This window comes from Symphodus melops (genome assembly GCF_947650265.1).
Source record: "Symphodus melops genome assembly, chromosome: 2".
Taxonomy (NCBI): Eukaryota; Metazoa; Chordata; class Actinopteri; order Labriformes; family Labridae; genus Symphodus; species Symphodus melops.
In genome coordinates this window covers 13469104-13488318 of record NC_136692.1, presented here as the reverse complement: position 1 = coordinate 13488318, position 19215 = coordinate 13469104, and the positions used below count along the sequence as shown (strand labels likewise).

General features: G+C 38.8%; 1 protein-coding gene across 2 annotated transcripts in view; it reads left to right on the top strand.

Moving 5' to 3' along the window:
* Positions 1–19215, top strand: part of grin2ab (glutamate receptor, ionotropic, N-methyl D-aspartate 2A, b) — a 114019-nt gene that overhangs the window by 83228 nt on the left and 11576 nt on the right. For both annotated transcript variants that reach the window (XM_079338558.1, XM_079338557.1), the window contains 7 exons: positions 3761–3875; positions 3990–4192; positions 12468–12636; positions 14460–14613; positions 15992–16117; positions 18193–18422; positions 19030–19190. In XM_079338558.1, the coding sequence (XP_079194684.1) occupies positions 3761–3875; positions 3990–4192; positions 12468–12636; positions 14460–14613; positions 15992–16117; positions 18193–18422; positions 19030–19190 (1158 nt within the window). The remainder of the gene's footprint in view (positions 1–3760; positions 3876–3989; positions 4193–12467; positions 12637–14459; positions 14614–15991; positions 16118–18192; positions 18423–19029; positions 19191–19215) is intronic.

Genomic DNA, 19215 nt, shown 5'->3' with positions numbered 1-19215 from the left:
ACATGTTAACACCAGCTGTAAACTGGGTCTATCTCAGGGCCTCACTTTGCTAAGAAATGTTTGCCCTAGGTTGTAGACAAATGTATGATTCACATTTGAGTTAAAAAAGCTTCACATTTTACTAATGGAGAACGGAGTATCCCTAAAGGCCTACAGCAATAATAAACTGAAAATTGAAATGTAAAAGTGAATGTTATTTATACCCACATCATTTTTTTGTCAAACCATCAGGGAGCCAATGGAGAGTTGCTAAAATGCTGCATGCGGCTCCATTGCTGCAGGTTGGCGACCTCTGGTCTGGGGACTTGCATAACCGTGTTTGTCTTTGTAGCTGTGGGTTGAGCAGCCTTACATAACTCTTTTTAATGTACTAATGAGAGGGGCAGATGCAGAGAGGACAGCAGTGTTTAGCACTGTGATGTTTCATGACATTTAACACTATCAGCTCTTGTACACTGCGGCTCTGTGCATGAGCTCATTCTGCAGTCTTGGTGAACAGACAGTGAACAAATCATCATGTAGACCCACTGTCTTTATGTTACCCTGTGTAAACTACAGCCGAAAATGTGTGTTGTCTGTGTGTATTTTTTGCTTTGAGTGAGTGTTTGTGTATGCGTGCACCTTGCTGCACATGACTAGATTCGCTGTCATTAAGTCAGGATTAAAGCAGCTTTTACTAGCTTTGTTCTTTCTCTGGTTCTTCTCTTATGTGGCTCTGTGGGTGGCCTGCATGTGATGGTAGGTTCATTTTTGAGTGTACATGCTCGTTTTGCATAAAAGTGTCTGTGTGCGTGCACTCTCCTCTGGTGTCTCTACGATAAAGAAACAGTAACATCCTTCAAACATGAACAAGGCTCAAATAGCTGCACACAGACACTCATGCAAGCACATTCATTCTGGAAAAAGCAACGATACAGAATCTGTTTATCATATTGCCTCCTCTAACATTTTGTGATATTATATTGGTACTACATCTTGCATATGAGACATGCAGTGGCTAAGATATGATTATTAATTTAGAAGTCTATATAGAACTGATTGACAACCTAAAGGTCAGGTTGCTACTGTAGCTCCGCATATCAATAATGACTTATGAGTTTCCTCATAAGAATATGAACCTCATTCACATTTTCAGCATTAAAGCTTTATTATTCAATTTTTCTTCTCTTATTAGACCATTAAGAGCGTATCAAAGCATACACTTCATTGCCTTTGTTGACAGGTTGATCCAATATAACCCAGACCTCAATAGGAGCTGAAACCCTATTTGGAAATGTATTTTGTTTGTTCCTATCAGACGTGCCTCATTTTTCTCACTAAGTTATTACATATAATTTGCATTTTTGTCAAAACAACTGAAGCCAATTTTTGTGATGATAAACTGACAGGTTGGATTTCCCTTTCCTGATTTGGAAGTGGTGAGGCTGTGATGAGAATTCTGCATATATTCATCTAGATACAATCTTGCCAGAGTGTGCATATAAACAGCATTAGGTGCAGGGGAAAATGACAACATAATCTGGCACTTAAAAGACACTATCAGGCCCATGCATTGACTACCATTCTCTCCTGACAGGCATTAATATATCAGGGTTTGGTTTGGCTTGTTTGTGCTAGACAATGGTAACAGTTTTTTATTAAGGTTTGCCCTTGCAGTATATTTCAAAAGGTTATTCTGTTTGAAGGGACCAATGTACCATGCAACCCCCTAAGCTGTCACTTTTCTCTGAAAAGATGCGCCCTGCCTGAATAGAGGATTTCGAAAAAGCCTCCCATCTTTCATTATTTGTACTTTTAGAGTTGTCACAGAATAGGAAGTACTTCAATAATAGAAAAATGTTCCACTGACAGTCGTGAAAGGACACACATTTTAAAGAAACCGCTGTTAGTATTTATATATCTGTTTGTCTGCTGATGCGTTTCAAACCAAAACGGAATATCTAGCAAATGTAAACTAATTTGAAGGCAGTATTGCAGAAATCATTCAACAATTTAAATTTGATTGTGTATTTAGTTTTGTTAACTTAACAGAGGACCACAAAATGGCATTGATTTACATGTGAATACAAATGTGAGGTATAATGTGCCTTTTAACTTGCCTCAGAAATACCAGCCTCATCCGTTTAGATCAAAATCTCCCCCCCCCTCCCAAAAAAAGGGTACAAACCTGAAATAGGAGGAGACAGCAGTTTCCCAGAATAGACCGCCACAGTGTTTCCGCTATATGTATTCAACTGTGGCAATGCACTGTGACAAGGCCATCACCTGCTGCACCATGAAGATTATCCAACACCAGAACACGTATCTATGTCACTATCAGTCTAAAGCAGAGTCATCTATAATGACAACGACGGTTGCTATTAAGCAGCACAGATGAGTCTTTAATGTGTTACTTTGTAGATTTATTTCAAATGATATGTCTTCTGAGAGTTTGTACACCTGGCAAACCTTTTCAGCATTTTTGCCTGTGTGGGACACAGGCCTTTTATTTAGTCTTTATTTAGTGAGTGAAGCCTGATTTGAAAGCGCAAAGGCCTGTTTACCAGTCTTCATAAAAACGCATGATCCATGTACCTTTGGCTAATCGACTGCATTACAACAATATGTACGCATGTCAACTCTGATATTCCCCCTGCAGATGGGACGACACAGAATTCCACCTGTTAGAATCGGTGTTATTATCATAGTTCTCATCTGCAGGGCAGATACTAAACAGTACTCAAACGATTTGCTTGATGCATCTTGACTTCCTGTCGCAATATTAGTTTATGCCTGAGCCTTCATGGCTCTGTGCCGTGTCCTGCTGACATTGTGAACAGGAGTTTATTTTTTCGGTCCTTTTAACCCATCACTTCAGAGTAATTAGCTGTGAATGCATTTGCAACAATTTAATATTTTTTTAAATACAGATAATGATAGGAATTACTCAAAATCTAAATCCATCTCTGTATATGTAAAAGTGGACTAGTTTCTAGTTCAACCAAAAAGAAGATTGAAAGCTGCAGATTTGGGTTTTTTAGGAAATCTTTTTTTGTCTGATGATATTGCACTGGAGGACAATCCCTGACCAGCCCTGTTTGGCCCTTTTTAAAAGGAAATTGGACCATTTCTAATAACAATGAAAAGAAGACATTTCTCATTATGGCAGCTGCTGTTGTGATTTGGAATTTTGAGTAAACTTCCTCAGACATCCCTCTGCCCCTCAAGCGGGAATTATATACTATCATTCAACCTTTCCTCTCAGAACATCCTTCCCTTCTAAAAAATTGTTTTCCGGGAGCGAGTATATTCTTAATCCCCATATCACAGTGTGTGTTACTGGTTCATTTACTCTTCTCTGCTGCTTCACCGTAGCGAGTGTGTAAATGTTTTTGCAAAGGATCTGTTTGCGTATGCATGATAACTGTAGTGAGTAACAAAGAGAGGGCAGCCTTTTGCACCAGTTGCTTGTCTTTCAGGCATATATCTGTGGAGAAATCAATGCAGAATGTTGATGGGAGAGATATCTGGCCTCTGACTCTTCCCCCTCCTACACAAAAACAGATGCACACACACACACACACACACTCAGGCATGCAAGAACACGCAGTGGGTGAAGACAGCATTGATTTGAAGAGGATACTCTTGCAGTGATTACAAAGTGCTTAACTTGTTATTTTAAATGTATCTGCTCTTGTGAACACACTCACAAACACTCAAACAGATGTAAAACAAAAGAAAATAACAACTTCCTACTTTCTTTTTCCCCTGTGTGTTTCAGACACATGATGCATGTATGGAACGACGGGCGAGATTTATCCTTCACTCCAGATGGTTACCAGGCCAACCCCAAATTGGTTGTCATCGTCTTGAATAGTGAAAGGAAGTGGGAGAAGGTAACAAATGGACACAGTGAATTAACAACAACAGCAAGGGAATACAAATGTCAAACCACTTTAATTAAGACTGCAATTCCTGAGTTTGTTTGTGTTGTGTGTTTGCACTAACAGATGGGCCGTTGGGAGAATGGAACATTGGCACTGATGTTCCCCGTGTGGCCGAGGTATAACTCCTACGGGGATGAAGATGCAGATGAGAACCATCTCTCCATTGTCACACTGGAGGAGAAACCTTTTGTAATTGTGGACAATGTGGACATCCTCACTGGCACCTGCATGAGGAACTCTGTGCCCTGCCGCAAGCATGTCAAAGAGTAAGTGGGCAAATGTAATATTATTATGAACAAATACACAACACCCACACTGCTCAAGAGCCATTTAAAAACCACACAAGTTACTAAAATAAAAGCTGACAAAGCCTGATCTGGAGGAGTTGGATGTGTTTGTTCTTAGAACAAGTTAGATCTCAGTTGGATAAAATGTGATGTTCCTTGATATCAGACAACTGTTTAAACACCCAATTAGATCTTCTTTTATGTTTTCCAATAGAGAAAATATAAATGAAATGACACCTTTCAAACCGAGTTTGTCTAAGAACATAATTGTCAATCACTTGCCCTTTGCTTGTCCACTTTTGTTCTACAAGGATCTCTACTGGGCCCACTCATTTTTACTTTATATAATAATGACTCACCATCTGTTTGTCCTCCAGACTGAAATCCAAATGTGTGTGGCAGACAATGTAATATTCACATGGGCATACTAAAACACAAGCTTATACTCAACTCACAAACTATGTGCTTCCGACTAGAACTCAGTTGTCACAACATACATGTCTTGTGTAGCCCCATGTCTGTTTTTATCCTGAGAATAGATGCATGTTTTAGTTTTCTCATCTCATTCTGTGCAGTTATTTCTGATTCATACAGAGCAACTCCAAGTCGATTTGTTAATCAGTGATTTCCCCACACATTACAACTATTTTATATCCCTGTTGGTGTTGTACGGCAGTAAAACTCAATCCCAACTTCTGTCACAGACTTGAACACATACAGAGAAATTAGTTCTTGTCTGGCATCCAGATAATCAGTTCTGTCAGTATTAATAATTAATTGGCCTCTGTTGCTGTCGGATTGTTAATGCCAGTCTGTCAGTATTGTTCTGCTACTCCTTTATTTGCTTGTTTCCAAATGTGGTCTTGATTCAATGTTCCTTTAATACAGTGTGATTTGTGTGTTGCATGTTTTCCTAAGTCAAATTGCTGCCTAGTGTTGTCCTATGAAGTTTAGTAAAATAATGCTGTCAAGCATTAACATTCATAATCTAAATGTTCAGGATTCTTGTATTGCTCGCATTTCCTTAATGTTTGTATCCTTTAATTTGATATTTAATCTAATTTATTTCTCTCATTACTTATATTAATTAAAATATTAATCTCAGCTGACAATTCAATGTTAGTCTTTATACTGTACGTGACAATCAGCAGAACACCTGATCAATTTAACCAATTCTGATACTGAAATACCAATTATCACGTATATCTCAACTCCTGTTCTTTTAATTGACCTCACAAATTATTTCCAGAAGTTCAAATTAAAAAAAAAAATTCAAAGAACAAACCTTTAGATTTTACAAATTATATACAGGATGCATTAAAGATACGTAAGACATAACAGACTTGAAGACATGAGATTGTTGCCAATTTTTAAAATTCTGAAAGACAATACATATTCAAAATAGAATTCATTATTCCTTATTTTTCTTTGTGGATGTAAGTAATACATTTTAGGGTTGTGTAGTCGATAATACAATGACAATTCATGTTTTAGAAAAGTTCGGTCCATAAACTGGCTCAAGCTTTTCAAACCTCAGCTCAAATCCTTTTAATGAAAATGCACAGTACAGTAATGTCTATGATTCTTTCATGTATTAGTTCACCGTTTGACGTGCTGCATCATGTCGGTTGTGTTACTGTGTAGTTCATCAGTCGCTTGCAATATTTGAATACACTTGTACCCTTTCTGCTGACATCAATTTACACTGTCGCTTTAAAACAAGATAAATTGTAATTTCTACACAATGGAAGTCAAGGCCACAGACTGACCAACCCTGTGATAAAAGTCAAACTGTAAAAGGCTGCATGCACCTCAAAATCAGTCTACTCAAACGGACTCAAATACCTCTTTTAAAAACATTTTTTTTATCAGATAAGCACCAGAAGTATTCAATCAACAGCTCTCTTCTGTCACATGCTTTTCCATGCACCCTGAAGACTGCTGTTATTAAACCACTTTTAAAACAACTTACAAGTCTTAAATTATATTAAACTGTGCAGTGATGCATCAGAAGTCACCGTTTTAGTTTTACTTGATCTCAGCGCTACTCTGTTGACCACAACATACTGTTACACAGACTAGAATGGTGGGCCGGATTCTCTGGTACTGAAGTGAATTGGTTTAAAACATAGTAACATACAGTGACCATTTTGTTGTCCTAATTATGAATCTGAGTGTAGAAAAGGATATGTGCCTTTCCCAAGGATCAATTCTTGTTTCCATTCTTTTTAACAACAGTAATTGATTTGCTGCTTGCCCAGATTCTGGAACACTAGAACATCTCTTACCATGCATATGCAAATAAAACAAAACTCTATATCTCAGTGTCATCACACAACTACACTCCCTTACACTCAATGAGTAAGTGCATTGAAGAATTCAATGAGTAGTTGTGCCAAAATATCTTAGTAATACAAAGAAAAACGGTAAATACCGGTCTTGGACTAAAAAAGAATAATAGCCACATACTGTAGAGACAGTGACAAAATGTACCTTTTACCAGAAAAACTAAAAATACAGCAAGAATCAAAGAATTAACAGACAAACTTGTTGATGCTTTCATTTTCTAAAGGGCTCAATAATTGTAATGGTGTTTTCACAGTTCTGACTAAAAAATCTATCAGACAGCTGCAGCTCATCAAGAACACTGCTGCCAGAGTCCACTCCAACACCAAGAAAGTAAAACACATAACACCCGCCCTCAGATCTCTACACTGACTTCCTGTGAGTCAAAGGATAGATTTTAAAATCCTGCTCCTCGTTTATAAAACACTAAATGATCTTGGGCAAAAACCTTTCAGATCTCGTTGTCCCTTTAGAGGCATCAAGACCTCTCAGGTCCTCTGGGACAGGTTCACTCACTGTACCCAGCACAACAACTGCTATATTTCTGTTCACTCAATTTAAATAGTCCTTAATTGCATTGTTCTTTAATTGTATTACTAGGTAGGTAACACCAAACAATAAATCCAAATTGACAGTTATTTGAACATGGTAGGGTACTATTGTAACCTTAAATTGCATAACTCAAACTATCTTTCAGAATCATTTTAATGCTATAAATCCTTCTAGTATTCAATAGAGATTAATGTTCGAAATCAACTGTTGAGTTGCATAAGAGTTTAGACTTCATGAATTGAACATTGTCAACCTTGCTAGTCGGCACCAGAATTACTTTCTAGTTAAATTAATCATGTTTTTTTTTTTTTATTAATGCTGTTCCATAGTGACAGGTAAATTGTTGTCTGAGCTGAGCTGTGTCTAAGCTGCACAAAGCCACCAACCCATAGCCTGGGCCATAGTGCCTCTTCATGGGTTTGTTCTCCAGACTCTACAGCTGATGTTAATCAGGATTGTGAACTAATGGCATCTCAGAAACAGAACAGGTGAACTAGCATTTAACAGCTCAACCAGAACTGTGCAGACATGTGGATGGTAACCTTCAAGGACGAGCAGACGCTGTTGGTGCTAGCCCTACTACAGTAGTCATAATAGCCATAGATTTTGTGAATGAAGAATGCAATGAAGTCTTTGAAACAGTTAATTGAATTGGATACATGGATTATGGTTTGGGAATTTGTTTTGCTGTGTTAAAAGATTTGTGCTTACTTTTGACTGCTTGTTGAGGGTTTTCTTACCTTTAGACTAATTAACTTATCTGAATTTAAATTTGCATTTCACCAAAAGTGAAATTAGATGCTAGAAATATCCCTGCTATTTGAATTCCAAATCAGAAAGGAAAACTGTCCATTTTACAGTTTTACAGTTACTGTCCATCAATGTTCAGTGTCCCTGTTATAAAATGCTGTAAATGAATAAGTCTCTGCCTGAGTGGACAGAAAATTGAGACATTTTTTATTTGGGATGCTGCCAAACCTTTTGTCATCTCCCATCCGGACAACAGCAACTCTCACCAGGCATGGCTCTTAAACTATTTTGTTCAGCAGCTACATAACATCAGGAATGCTCTTGTCTGCCCTGTTATCAACCTCCCCAAGTTCTTTTTTTTACCCCTCCCTAACACCCTGTCCTTCCTCCCGACTGGCTGCCAGTAGCTGTTCACATCAAATTCTAAATTCTTGGTCCTGGCAGTAGAGTGTCCTCTGGGAGTCACATGCTTGTGTCTGCAGGCTACAGTCTACCTGTATTCACCAGCCTGTGCTCTGTGCTTTACTACAACCTGCCGCTAAGCTCTCCACTCCCTGCGGCAGCTTCATCATAATTTCACCTGGCCTTGACTTCTTTCTGCTGCTTCTCAATACTGAAATGCCCTACCCACTCCAGGTGGGACAGCAGCATTACTTTATATCTCCCATTCTTGAAAAATGACTCTTTCGGCTGAATGAATAGCCACATTTTTCATATCCTCTCTATGTACTGGCTTTAGAAACGCATCCCTTTGAACTGTTTACTTACATTTTCTATGCCTGGTTTGAGCATGTCTTTTTCTTGCATGATCATGTCAGTTTCACAGAGATACTTTTTGATTTTATATTAGTACACTAAGGGCCTGATTTACTAAGATCCCAATTAAAGAGTACTAAATTGCGTGTTCACTCGAAAAGATTGCCCGTTTGGTTTGTGGGCGTTTTGCGGGTGATTTACTAAGAATATTTGCATGAATGATAACAGGTGCAAACCTTGTGGAGGCGGTTGTATTTAAGTCAGGCATTTGCGTGTTCTACTGTTTTACATCATGGAGAGTTTGGATGGAAAGCAGGAGGATTGCAAGTGCAAAATTGGTATGAGTAGGAGAGGCAAATTAACGTCCAGTATTTTTGAGTTACAGCAGATCTGAATATAACAAAATTATTTTCTCCTCCCAGCATTTTGCACGCTGGGGCAGAAACGCCCCATATTGCATAGGCAAACGTACTGAATGGACAATACGAGTTGTTTTGCTCATATGAAAGACGCAATCCCCTCTGCACACTGTTAGTAGATCAGACAGCACATTTTTTGAGGGTGGTATCAAGTTTGCACACGTTTTAAGACACACAAACGTTTAGTAAATCAGGCCCTAAGTTGCTTGTGAAACAGTATAGGCGAATGAGGCCAAAATGTTTAGCAAATTCACATTAACTTTGTTGATCTTCCTCATGAAATGGGATTATTTCTATCTATATGTAGTGTTTTCTCACCTCACCACTCACCACCTGACTGCATATATATCACTTTCTCCGCTTCAGCAACAGTACTGGGCTGTATGCCTTAAATCTTCCTCTAACACACATGGTTCGAAGTAATTGAAATTCATACCACAACTAAACAAAATTTCATATGTGTAAAACATTTATTAAGCCAAAAGTTAGCTATTTATGTTTGCGTTTAGACATTAGTCTTAATTGTAATAGTGCTTTCTATCAAATGATAAAGCTTATTTTAAGATTTAACCTTTGTGTAGTGTTACCATACACATAATGTCTGCTTTGAATAATCAACCCAGCCTTCTCTCTGCAGCTACAAGCCAGACAATATGACAGACGCTTTCCTTTGAAAATGCTTAAAAGGCATTTTATAGTAGCTGAAATGTGTTGAAGCCATTATGTACAAACAGTTTAGAGATACAGTATATAGCTTCAAAATGTCAGTAGGAATGAAAAGTTTTCTTCAGAACCTCCCTCAGATGCTTTACCATCTTGGACTTTTTCAATTATCTCCTGTATATTGACATCTCACTGAGAAGCTCTGTTACAAGACACGGCAGCTTTTTACTGCTAATCTTCTAGCATTGAGCTCATATTTGAGCTTGTCTAAAAAAACATTAAAGAGTCAGGAAACATTCATCATAATTAGTGCAGGTTTACGTGTGACTGGCTCAGTACTGTATCTCTGTCGTGCTTCTGATTGATCACCTGAAGTCAAAATGCACAATTTAAGTCTAGCCTTTTTTTTTTTGCTAATTTAAACTCATGATTGGCAGTATTATTCTCAATGGATGTCACAATTTCTGCCAGACAATACAATACATTTAGATCTCCTCCTGATTCTAATTAGTTTAGGAAAACATTGGCCGGGGTAGCCACAGCAGAACTGCAAAAAAACTGAAATGAAAAACTTTGAAAATGTATCACCTTTTTTTATTTATTTTTCTGAAACAAACACAATCAACCACATTCCTTTGTGTCAGATGTATTATTCAACAAATTGATAATTTTTTCCAGCAGACATTCCCAAACCAAAACACAACGTTTTAAGCAGAATATTATATTTTACATTATTACCTGGATTATAACAACAATACCAATACCAATACCTTATATTATACCAATAGCCTTGACATTAAATGTACATTCAGTATCAAGAAAGAAATAATAAAGGATGAATCACTGAGAGACCTAATATTTCTGAATGATCGATAATAATAGTAGTCTTTGTTTCTGGTCACTGAGGTTCTAATCACAGTTTATAGCTCTAATGATACTATTATCTAGAAATCAAGCATTTTTTCAAGCTAAATCTCAACAGCCTTTTTATGAACTTAAAAAGTTACTAAATCATTTGTATTTACTTTGCAATGACCGTATCTCATTAGTGAGCCTTTTTGTACCCTCTCAAGTTACATTTTATATCTGCACTTAATCCTTTGTATCTACTCAGTATGATGTGTCACTTTAGCTAAGGGGATGCACGAATAAAATGACTAATAATTAAGTAATTAGAATTTCATGAGTCATTACTAGCTGTGCCACCAAATGGCTGATTCATTGGAATTTAGAAATTATTTAGAACAATTCATGAAATGATCATGTTGGTTCTGATTCATTGCTGGCTCATTCTTTAGGACCTACTTATGTTGTTGTGCTCCGTGTTGTTAAGTGTTACCAGTTAAACTTGTAAACTGTTTTCCCGACCTTCGATAAATTGCATTGGAGCAACTGTAGATGAGTGAGTGATTACAGGCCCAGATGACCTGTTTCTTCCTTGTCCTTTGTTTACCTTACCTTTTCTGCTTAGGTGTCCATTCACCCATGTTTTTCATACACTTGAACATGAAACCAATTATCCATAAGCACTGCGTTTACTCAGTCACTACTTCCATCTTTTATTTGTGTGTTTGTTGTTAAAAATGTAAGACATGTATTGAACAGATGTACTGTATGTGTTTCTCCCAGAGTCTGTTTTTTTTCTGTGTCAAAGTATGTGTAATTATGCGTGATTGTGTGTTTGTGTTTACATAGTGACATAAGGACACAGAGAGGGCTCAGCTGGGAAGAGCTAATGCATACAGTACGTGTGCATTAAAACACCTGGGGCACTTACTGTACATACACTGACTCTCACATATGTATGTATAAATACAATGCCCTCTTTCTTTCTCACACATACACACTATCAAACACTCACACACACACATTATGCTACAGATACAGTTATTTGTAAAAAGATCTTTTAATCCTTTGACGGTTTGGTCCTTTGACAGTTGCTCTCTGTGTCTTCTGTGTTCAATTCCCTCAGTTTCGTTCTTAAACTTTTTCTTGAATCGTAGTCAACTGAAATGTCAAACGAAAAGGTCACAGAAAATTGCTGTTCCAATCCATACATGCTATATCAGACGATGGGTGACATGGGAATGAAATAAAGTTTTCATGAAAATACTTTTGAAAATGCTGGTAGGGTTTGATAGATCATGAGAATCATTTGATCCGACAATTCAGTTCAGTTACTCCTCCAAGTCCTTGGGGATGGCTGTCAGGAAAGTTTACTTAAACATCCTTTTCTATTCTGTGCATCGTGTCTGCAAGGCTGTGGTGTTGCATGTGTGTAGGTATGCTGCGAGATTAAGAGAGATACTGTACCTCCTTATGGACAGAATCAAAGAAACACAGAAGAGGGGGGAGGAAAGAAAAGCGAAAAAGGAATGTGGAGAGACGAGGGGAAGGACAGCTGATATTTTAATCATGTGGGTTGGTTGTTCTGCAGAGCCCAGCTCTATTTAAAGCCCAGCAGCATCTGCTCAGTACCCCTGAGTTTTCAGGCACTAAGGGAAGAACACACACACATATACACATACCTAAATTCACACATCGTACATGCTCTCCTTGTCCTTCAGCTGTATTTATGGTTACTCTGCACTGTCATGATTCTAGTTTTACTGTGCAGTGGAGCCAGCAGATGTGGAGTGAGCAGGAACAAGCAGTACAGTTACGCTCACATTTCACACACTCGCCTTTTAAACCGAGAAATGTCCCATAATATGGAGAAGTATGACCTAATTATTTTGCACATATGTTTATGTGTCTCTGTGTTGCAGTAACAGCACATCAGGAGGCTCCTACATCAAGCAGTGCTGCAAGGGCTTCTGCATTGACATTCTGAAGAAGATTGCCCGGAACGTCAAGTTCACCTATGACCTTTACCTGGTCACAAATGGAAAACATGGCAAGAAGATCAACAATATATGGAACGGCATGGTTGGAGAGGTACATCCTCTCTTTACCTTTACAGCTTGTCTTTATGACTCTATGTAATTAACAGGAAATACATATTTGAACCTTTTTGTTCAGTAAGATAAAAAAAATGATACTACAGGCAGCACATGTTAAACTGAGCTTAGCTTAGCTAGCTTGTTCAGTTTAGCTTGGCTAAATTCAGACACTCAAAGCAAGGAGGAAAATCTTGCCTGTGGCTGTCTCGTGGCGCAGTGATTGGCCCACCTGCAACTGTAAAGTTTCCAGCTGTTGAATGAATCATTGTGATGTAGTGCTGATACAGCAGTCACTTCTTGGGGTTGGATCTATGTGATGTATCATCATAGCTTTTGAATATAATGTGTGTGCTGCTTTACTATAGTGTATGACAGACCAAATCTATCAAACAGCATTGCTCAGGCGTATTTCAACACATCTTTAGCCTTTGTGTTGCGTAATTCAGAGCTCTATGTAGGCATGTTTGCTCTTTAAAGACTAAAAGCTGGTTCACCCCTTTCCACACAATGCTTTGCAAATAAATATGGCATGTTAAGTGTAGAATTCATTCGCATCTTGTCACAGGTTGCAACATGTAAGTAATCTGTGTACTTTCACAATCTACAGTAATTTACACTCAATTATTATTATTATCAAATAAGTATTAATATTTATGAAAGGTGATGGTGGTGTACAAAAACAATTAAATATCCCTGCCCTGTCTGTGGCACTCAGCCCTAAGCCCTTTTTTTCCTCCTAGAGAGGTGTCTCACTGTTGTGTTTTTAATCTTTTATATACAACAATGAAGGTTTGTGGCGCAGATGAATAAGCTATAACCGGCTTTAGGTAGAGACACAAGACTGAATAGAAGAATCAATTCATTGTTAGCTTTGGTCTTTTCATGGGATTTGTTGACTTTAAGAAAATTATGGATTATTGCCAGATTTATCCTTTAAAGCTGCATTCTGCTATCCAATTTTAAAAAAATGGGTCTGTGTCACAACACCACCAAAACATCAGGACACTTTAAAGCGCATTCATGCATCTTTTAACACATATGATGACATACAAAAAATAAACATTATGATATAATTTCCTTCTGATATTAAAAGGTTTGTTTTTATCACAAACAGTTTTGATTTTTTGAAGTAGTAAGGGATTTTGTTTTAGGATGTTCTGCGGCACTAAAAATATATTTTTTTTATCATGAAGTCACAACCTTTAATAATACACCTATATGTATTTTATGAGGACAGCAACATTTCATATTGAAGATTTAAAATTTAATGTGATGACCACTAAAGACAAAAGATTATGAGTAATGATTTTCTCATTCACAGATTTAATGGAGGCTAAGTGCTGTCACAGTAAAATCATTAAAGGTCAAAGCTGAAACTCAAATGTCTGATAACGGAACCTGACTATATGACCCATGGATGGTGGTAACATTTTGTGCGAGCTAGAAGCCAGATGCCTTAGTTTAGACAATTAGATCTCAAAGCATAAAATTTAACTGCTCACTAAAAACGACTGTATGAGCAAAATCTCTGTCTTTTAGAAGACATTCAGACAGACAGAAATGGTAGCTATGAAAAAGACAGCTGTATTTTTATTTTTCATGTGATATGGCTGAAAATGCCCTCCAACTATTGATGACATTCTGTGCGCATACCCTCAGTCTCTGTGATATTTCAAATCACCAGTCAAAAGAAGTAAACAATTCAGAGGAGAATTGTCTTGAGTTGTCCAAATATTTACAGAGCTACATGTTTTATCTCTGTCCTTGCAGCTTTTGAGACACGCAATCACTGTTACTGTTGTTCCCTCTGTCGACCAGGTGGTGTATAAGAAGGCGGTGATGGCAGTCGGTTCCCTGACCATCAATGAGGAGCGGTCAGAGGCCATTGACTTCTCTGTGCCCTTTGTGGAGACTGGCATCAGCGTCATGGTGTCACGAAGCAATGGGACCGTCTCTCCATCTGCCTTCCTCGGTACATCTGTCCGTTATGTCTTCCAAAATCAAAATCACTTCTCTTTTTCTCTCTCTTCTTTTCTCTAACTTTCCCCCAATGAGCTGACTACTAGATGAAACAAGAAAAAAGGGAGGGGCTTACATGCTGGCTAAACCCTGCCTAAAATGAAATATTTTATTTAGACAATATGTGCTGGCCAACTTCCATGTGTACCCTGACTTTATCTGGGCCTCAACACCCTGAGCACATAAATATTTCTAGAGCAGAGCAGAGGAAGAGTGTGCCAGCTGTCTTTTGAAAACTCAGCTACAAACAAAGTATTCTTGATACCCTCTTCTCTCCTCCTCCTTCTTCTTCTTCTCCTCCTCCTCCAGTTGTGTAGATGACTAGAAACTGAAGCGTTCCTCCATGCTCGCCTAATGTATTGTATTGTCATTGGAGCGAGACAGGGAGCGAGGCTGTGTATTGGACCATGCGTGTGTTGGTCCCTGTGTATCAAGCCATGTGTCAGAATGCGTGTGTGTACGACGAATAAAGAAAGTGTGTGTGTGATACAGCAGGAATATATTAGAAGGTTTGTGTGTCGAATCAAGGATGTGTGGAGAACGAGTGTGCTTTGGCCGTATGTATGCGAAGGGGTGAATTCTTTGTGTGTGTATTTGTATTAAAGTGTATTGTATTAATGTGAGTGTGACTGAGTGTGTGTGTTTAGCCTGGGCTAGGGTATCAGTGACGGTTCAGTATCTCTCGCACTCATATTAGAGGCACCTCAGTGCACAATCTCTCAGGGTTGGCTAACCCTGGCAGTCATATACTTACACATATAGTCCACACACACATACAATTTGTCAAGGTTTCACGTCTCTTGCACTCATCCTGCTCTCTGAACTTCTGTCCTGATATACACCAAACACATGCGGACTCTCTCACACACACATGATCGAACACTCAAAATCGCACACACATGCCCAAAACAGGGCACATCAGTGTAGGACTAGGAGTTTGATTCTTCTCTCTCCTCCTCTCTCTCTCACTGTCTTTCTCCCCCTCCTTCCTCCTCCGTCTCCCCCCACTCCAGGCCTCTCCGTCTCCCTCTCTCATCCAAGGGAATAATGAGAAATATGGAAATTTGCTCCGTCAAACTCTCTGTGACTAACTCTCCCACTCCTCCCTTCCCTCCCTCCTATGTCTGTCTCCCCCTCTCCCCTGTTTCTGTGTCTATCATCTTTACCTCCCTTTAACTCCCCCTCGTATCTTTTGTCTTTTATTAAGTCTATCTCCTCCTTTCTATCCCTCACTTTTCATGGATCTTTTACTCCTCCTAAGTGTCTGTCTCTCTCATGTGCTCTTTTTTTTTTTTTTAATTCTCCCTCTTTCTATTTTCCCTCCTTTTCAGAGCCTTTCAGTGCATCCGTTTGGGTGATGATGTTTGTGATGCTGCTCATCGTCACAGCCATCGCCGTCTTCCTCTTTGAGTTTGTAAGTCCTCTGGGCTTCAACCGCAACTTGGCCCAAGGCAAAGGTAGGATTGTATTTATCTGGAAAATCTGGAATATAACACCAATCATTTGTCCACAGAGCAAGAAGCAGACAACTCTAAGTTCCCCCCTGGAGCAAAAGAATGACCTGTTAGTATTCTGATTTCACAAAATTCAGCACTAACATTTCCGTCCAAGAGTAACAGTCACCTATACTTGAATCAAAGGAATCCTCAGAATTAAATCTGGTGCTGCGCCGCAGAGCAGACTGCTACTGCAATCAAAGAAAATTGCATTGACCATTTACTCATTCACCATTCAGATGAGCTGAAGGCCTATCCAGGTGCTGCAAGTGTACTTTTCTTACTTATTTATTTATTTTGTTTGGCACAACTGAACTGGTTAAATTAAAATGAATTTTATTCTACACAATAAACATCTTTTCTTTCTTGAGATGAAAAGTTCATTCCATCTCAAGCAACAGCATGTTGGCTTAGATGAAGAATATCAATGATATCGTCCATCATGGTAGAAGATAAGATAGGATCAAATGGAACTGTAGTCATTCTTGGACCAGGTTGCTCCAACATTACAGTTCAAAGAGTAAAACAAAAGAGCATCAAATATAACAGAATTAAAGAAACATGAAGTATAATACAAGTAATAAGAGGGTTCAATTCAAAGACAATGAAGGATAAACAGAGGTAGAATCTGTCAAGTAACAGATTAAGATACGTTTGAGAGTAATGGCATTATTGACAGTAGTATTGGCAGTTCAGTCACAGCACCAGGCTCTGATTATGCAAGCTCCAGGTAATGACCACATAGAAAATACTACATGATACAAGCCGAGAAAGTGATTTCGCACATGATAATGATATGGTGAAGAATAATAAGAAATGAATTGTGTTGTACATAATGTGACTAATGAACGCATTCATTGGAGACGATATTGGACATACAGTAATATTAAAGCCCAGTACTGAAATGATGTTCTCTACATCATATAACATTTTATTAAAATGATTGCACAAAGCAATACAGCACATGATGAATGCTCCATTCTTCCTGCTGAAGAAAGTGAAGGACTTATATAGTTTGATGACGGCAGGTTGAATAGTCCTCCTGTGACGTTCTGTGGTCTCAGTCTACAGCTGATAATCGGGTAATCAGTCTACAGCTGTTATTTTGTGTAGTTACTTGAAAGTTTAATCAGTTGTCTTTTTCTTACACTTATTAAAAAGCCTGTTTTCTAAAAATGTAAACGTGAGCAATTTCTATAAATAAACTCAAGATATTATCAGGATCAAGTCCAGTCATTGTCTTAAGGGGAACTTCCTCACATATAGCACACAGTAGGAGATTCCCCACGTCAGACAAATTCTCATTACAGGAAATACCCCATGAGGGTTTGGAAAGGGGTAATAAGTAAGGAATAAGGAGGTGGAATCCTTTACGATGACGGATTTAAAGACTATTTCTCCTTTCTGCCTTTATTATATAGGACAGACAAAGACAGACAGGAAATGATGAAGATTTATAGATAGATCATTTGTTGAACCTGAGTGAAATTCAAAGCTTTGACTTGATTATGTAAAGGTTAATTTAGTTGGACAGAATAACCTTTGATTGTCAATTATTGATTGAAAAAAATATTGATTGCTTGTGACCCCTGCAAATGTCTGTTATTCATAATTAATTGATAGAAAATGTGACGTCAGGGTGAATATAAAATGATTGACAAACCGTCACATGAAGTTTTATTTACAATGTCTGCCCCTGAAGGAAGGATGTTGTCCTCATCTTGCATTGTAAAGCTTTTTTTGCTTTTGGAGGATATTTGTTGTCATTTAGTTGTAGCAGTGTCAGGTATGATAGTACCTCCGTAGGACATTTTTCAGCAGCACATAGGCAACAATAAGCCAGTAATTGTCCCAGAAAAGGAGACAAAGTATATTGTAGTTTACATGATAATGTGCACTCTTAATCGCCCTTGTTGTGTCAACTGAAATGTGACTTTAAAATATCAAATTCCTTTATATGCTCAAGGGCTTTTTGGTTTTTCTGTGCTTGGATTTTTAAATTTCTCCATCTGCTACCCTGCCTCTCTTTCTCTCAGACCCACACGGTCCTTCTTTCACCATCGGTAAGGCCATATGGCTGCTGTGGGGTCTGGTGTTCAACAACTCTGTGCCGGTGCAGAACCCGAAGGGCACCACCAGCAAGTTCATCGTATCAGTGTGGGCCTTTTTTGCTGTCATCTTCTTGGCCTCCTATACTGCCAACCTGGCTGCCTTCATGATACAGGAAGAGTTTGTGGACCAAGTTACCGGACTGTCGGACAAGAAGGTGGGATTACAGCAGAGGGACACTCAGCTGTACACTCAGTAGAAACAAAATTCATTCACAGTCAGGGCTGCGTTTGTAATGGATGCGGCCCTGCGGCCAGACAGGACTCTCTGGGGAGTGCCCTTGGGCTTCAACAGTCCAACCCCTCTGGCCATTGCTGTCACCATGCTAACACTGCCAGCACAGCAGACCCAGGGGCACTCACACACAAACACACAGGCTGCATAGATCAAAGACGTGCGTGTGTGTGTGTGTGTGTGTGCAGTTTCTAGAGGCTGACAGTGTCAGCAGAACCCCAGCCAGTCTTACGCTACACTGGACACACAATGATGATGACTGATGAGTCCACTCCATTGTCTCTCCCTCCTCTTTTCTCCTCTGTCTCTTCTTGTCACTCTCCTCCTCTCTGTGCATCTCATACTTTTCCTTGCTGTCTTACACATAATGCCTTTCTTCTCCTTGGCTTACCTTGTCCTGTCTAGCTGTCACTCTGTCCAGTTCCTCGTTTTTTAACCTTTTTATTTGTTTGTTTTTTCTTTCTTCCTTCTGCTAGTTTACTCTTCTAACTATCCATCTCTTTTCTGCTCTCCTTATTTTTCTCCCACAGTTTCAGAGTCCATACTCCTATTCCCCTCCATTTCGTTTTGGGACCGTTCCTAACGGCAGCACTGAGCGCAACATCAGGAAGAACTATCCAGATATGCATCAGTACATGACCAAATACCATCAGACCGGCGTCGTGGATGCGCTAGTCAGCCTCAAGACTGGGTACTGTAAACTTGTCATGCTAACT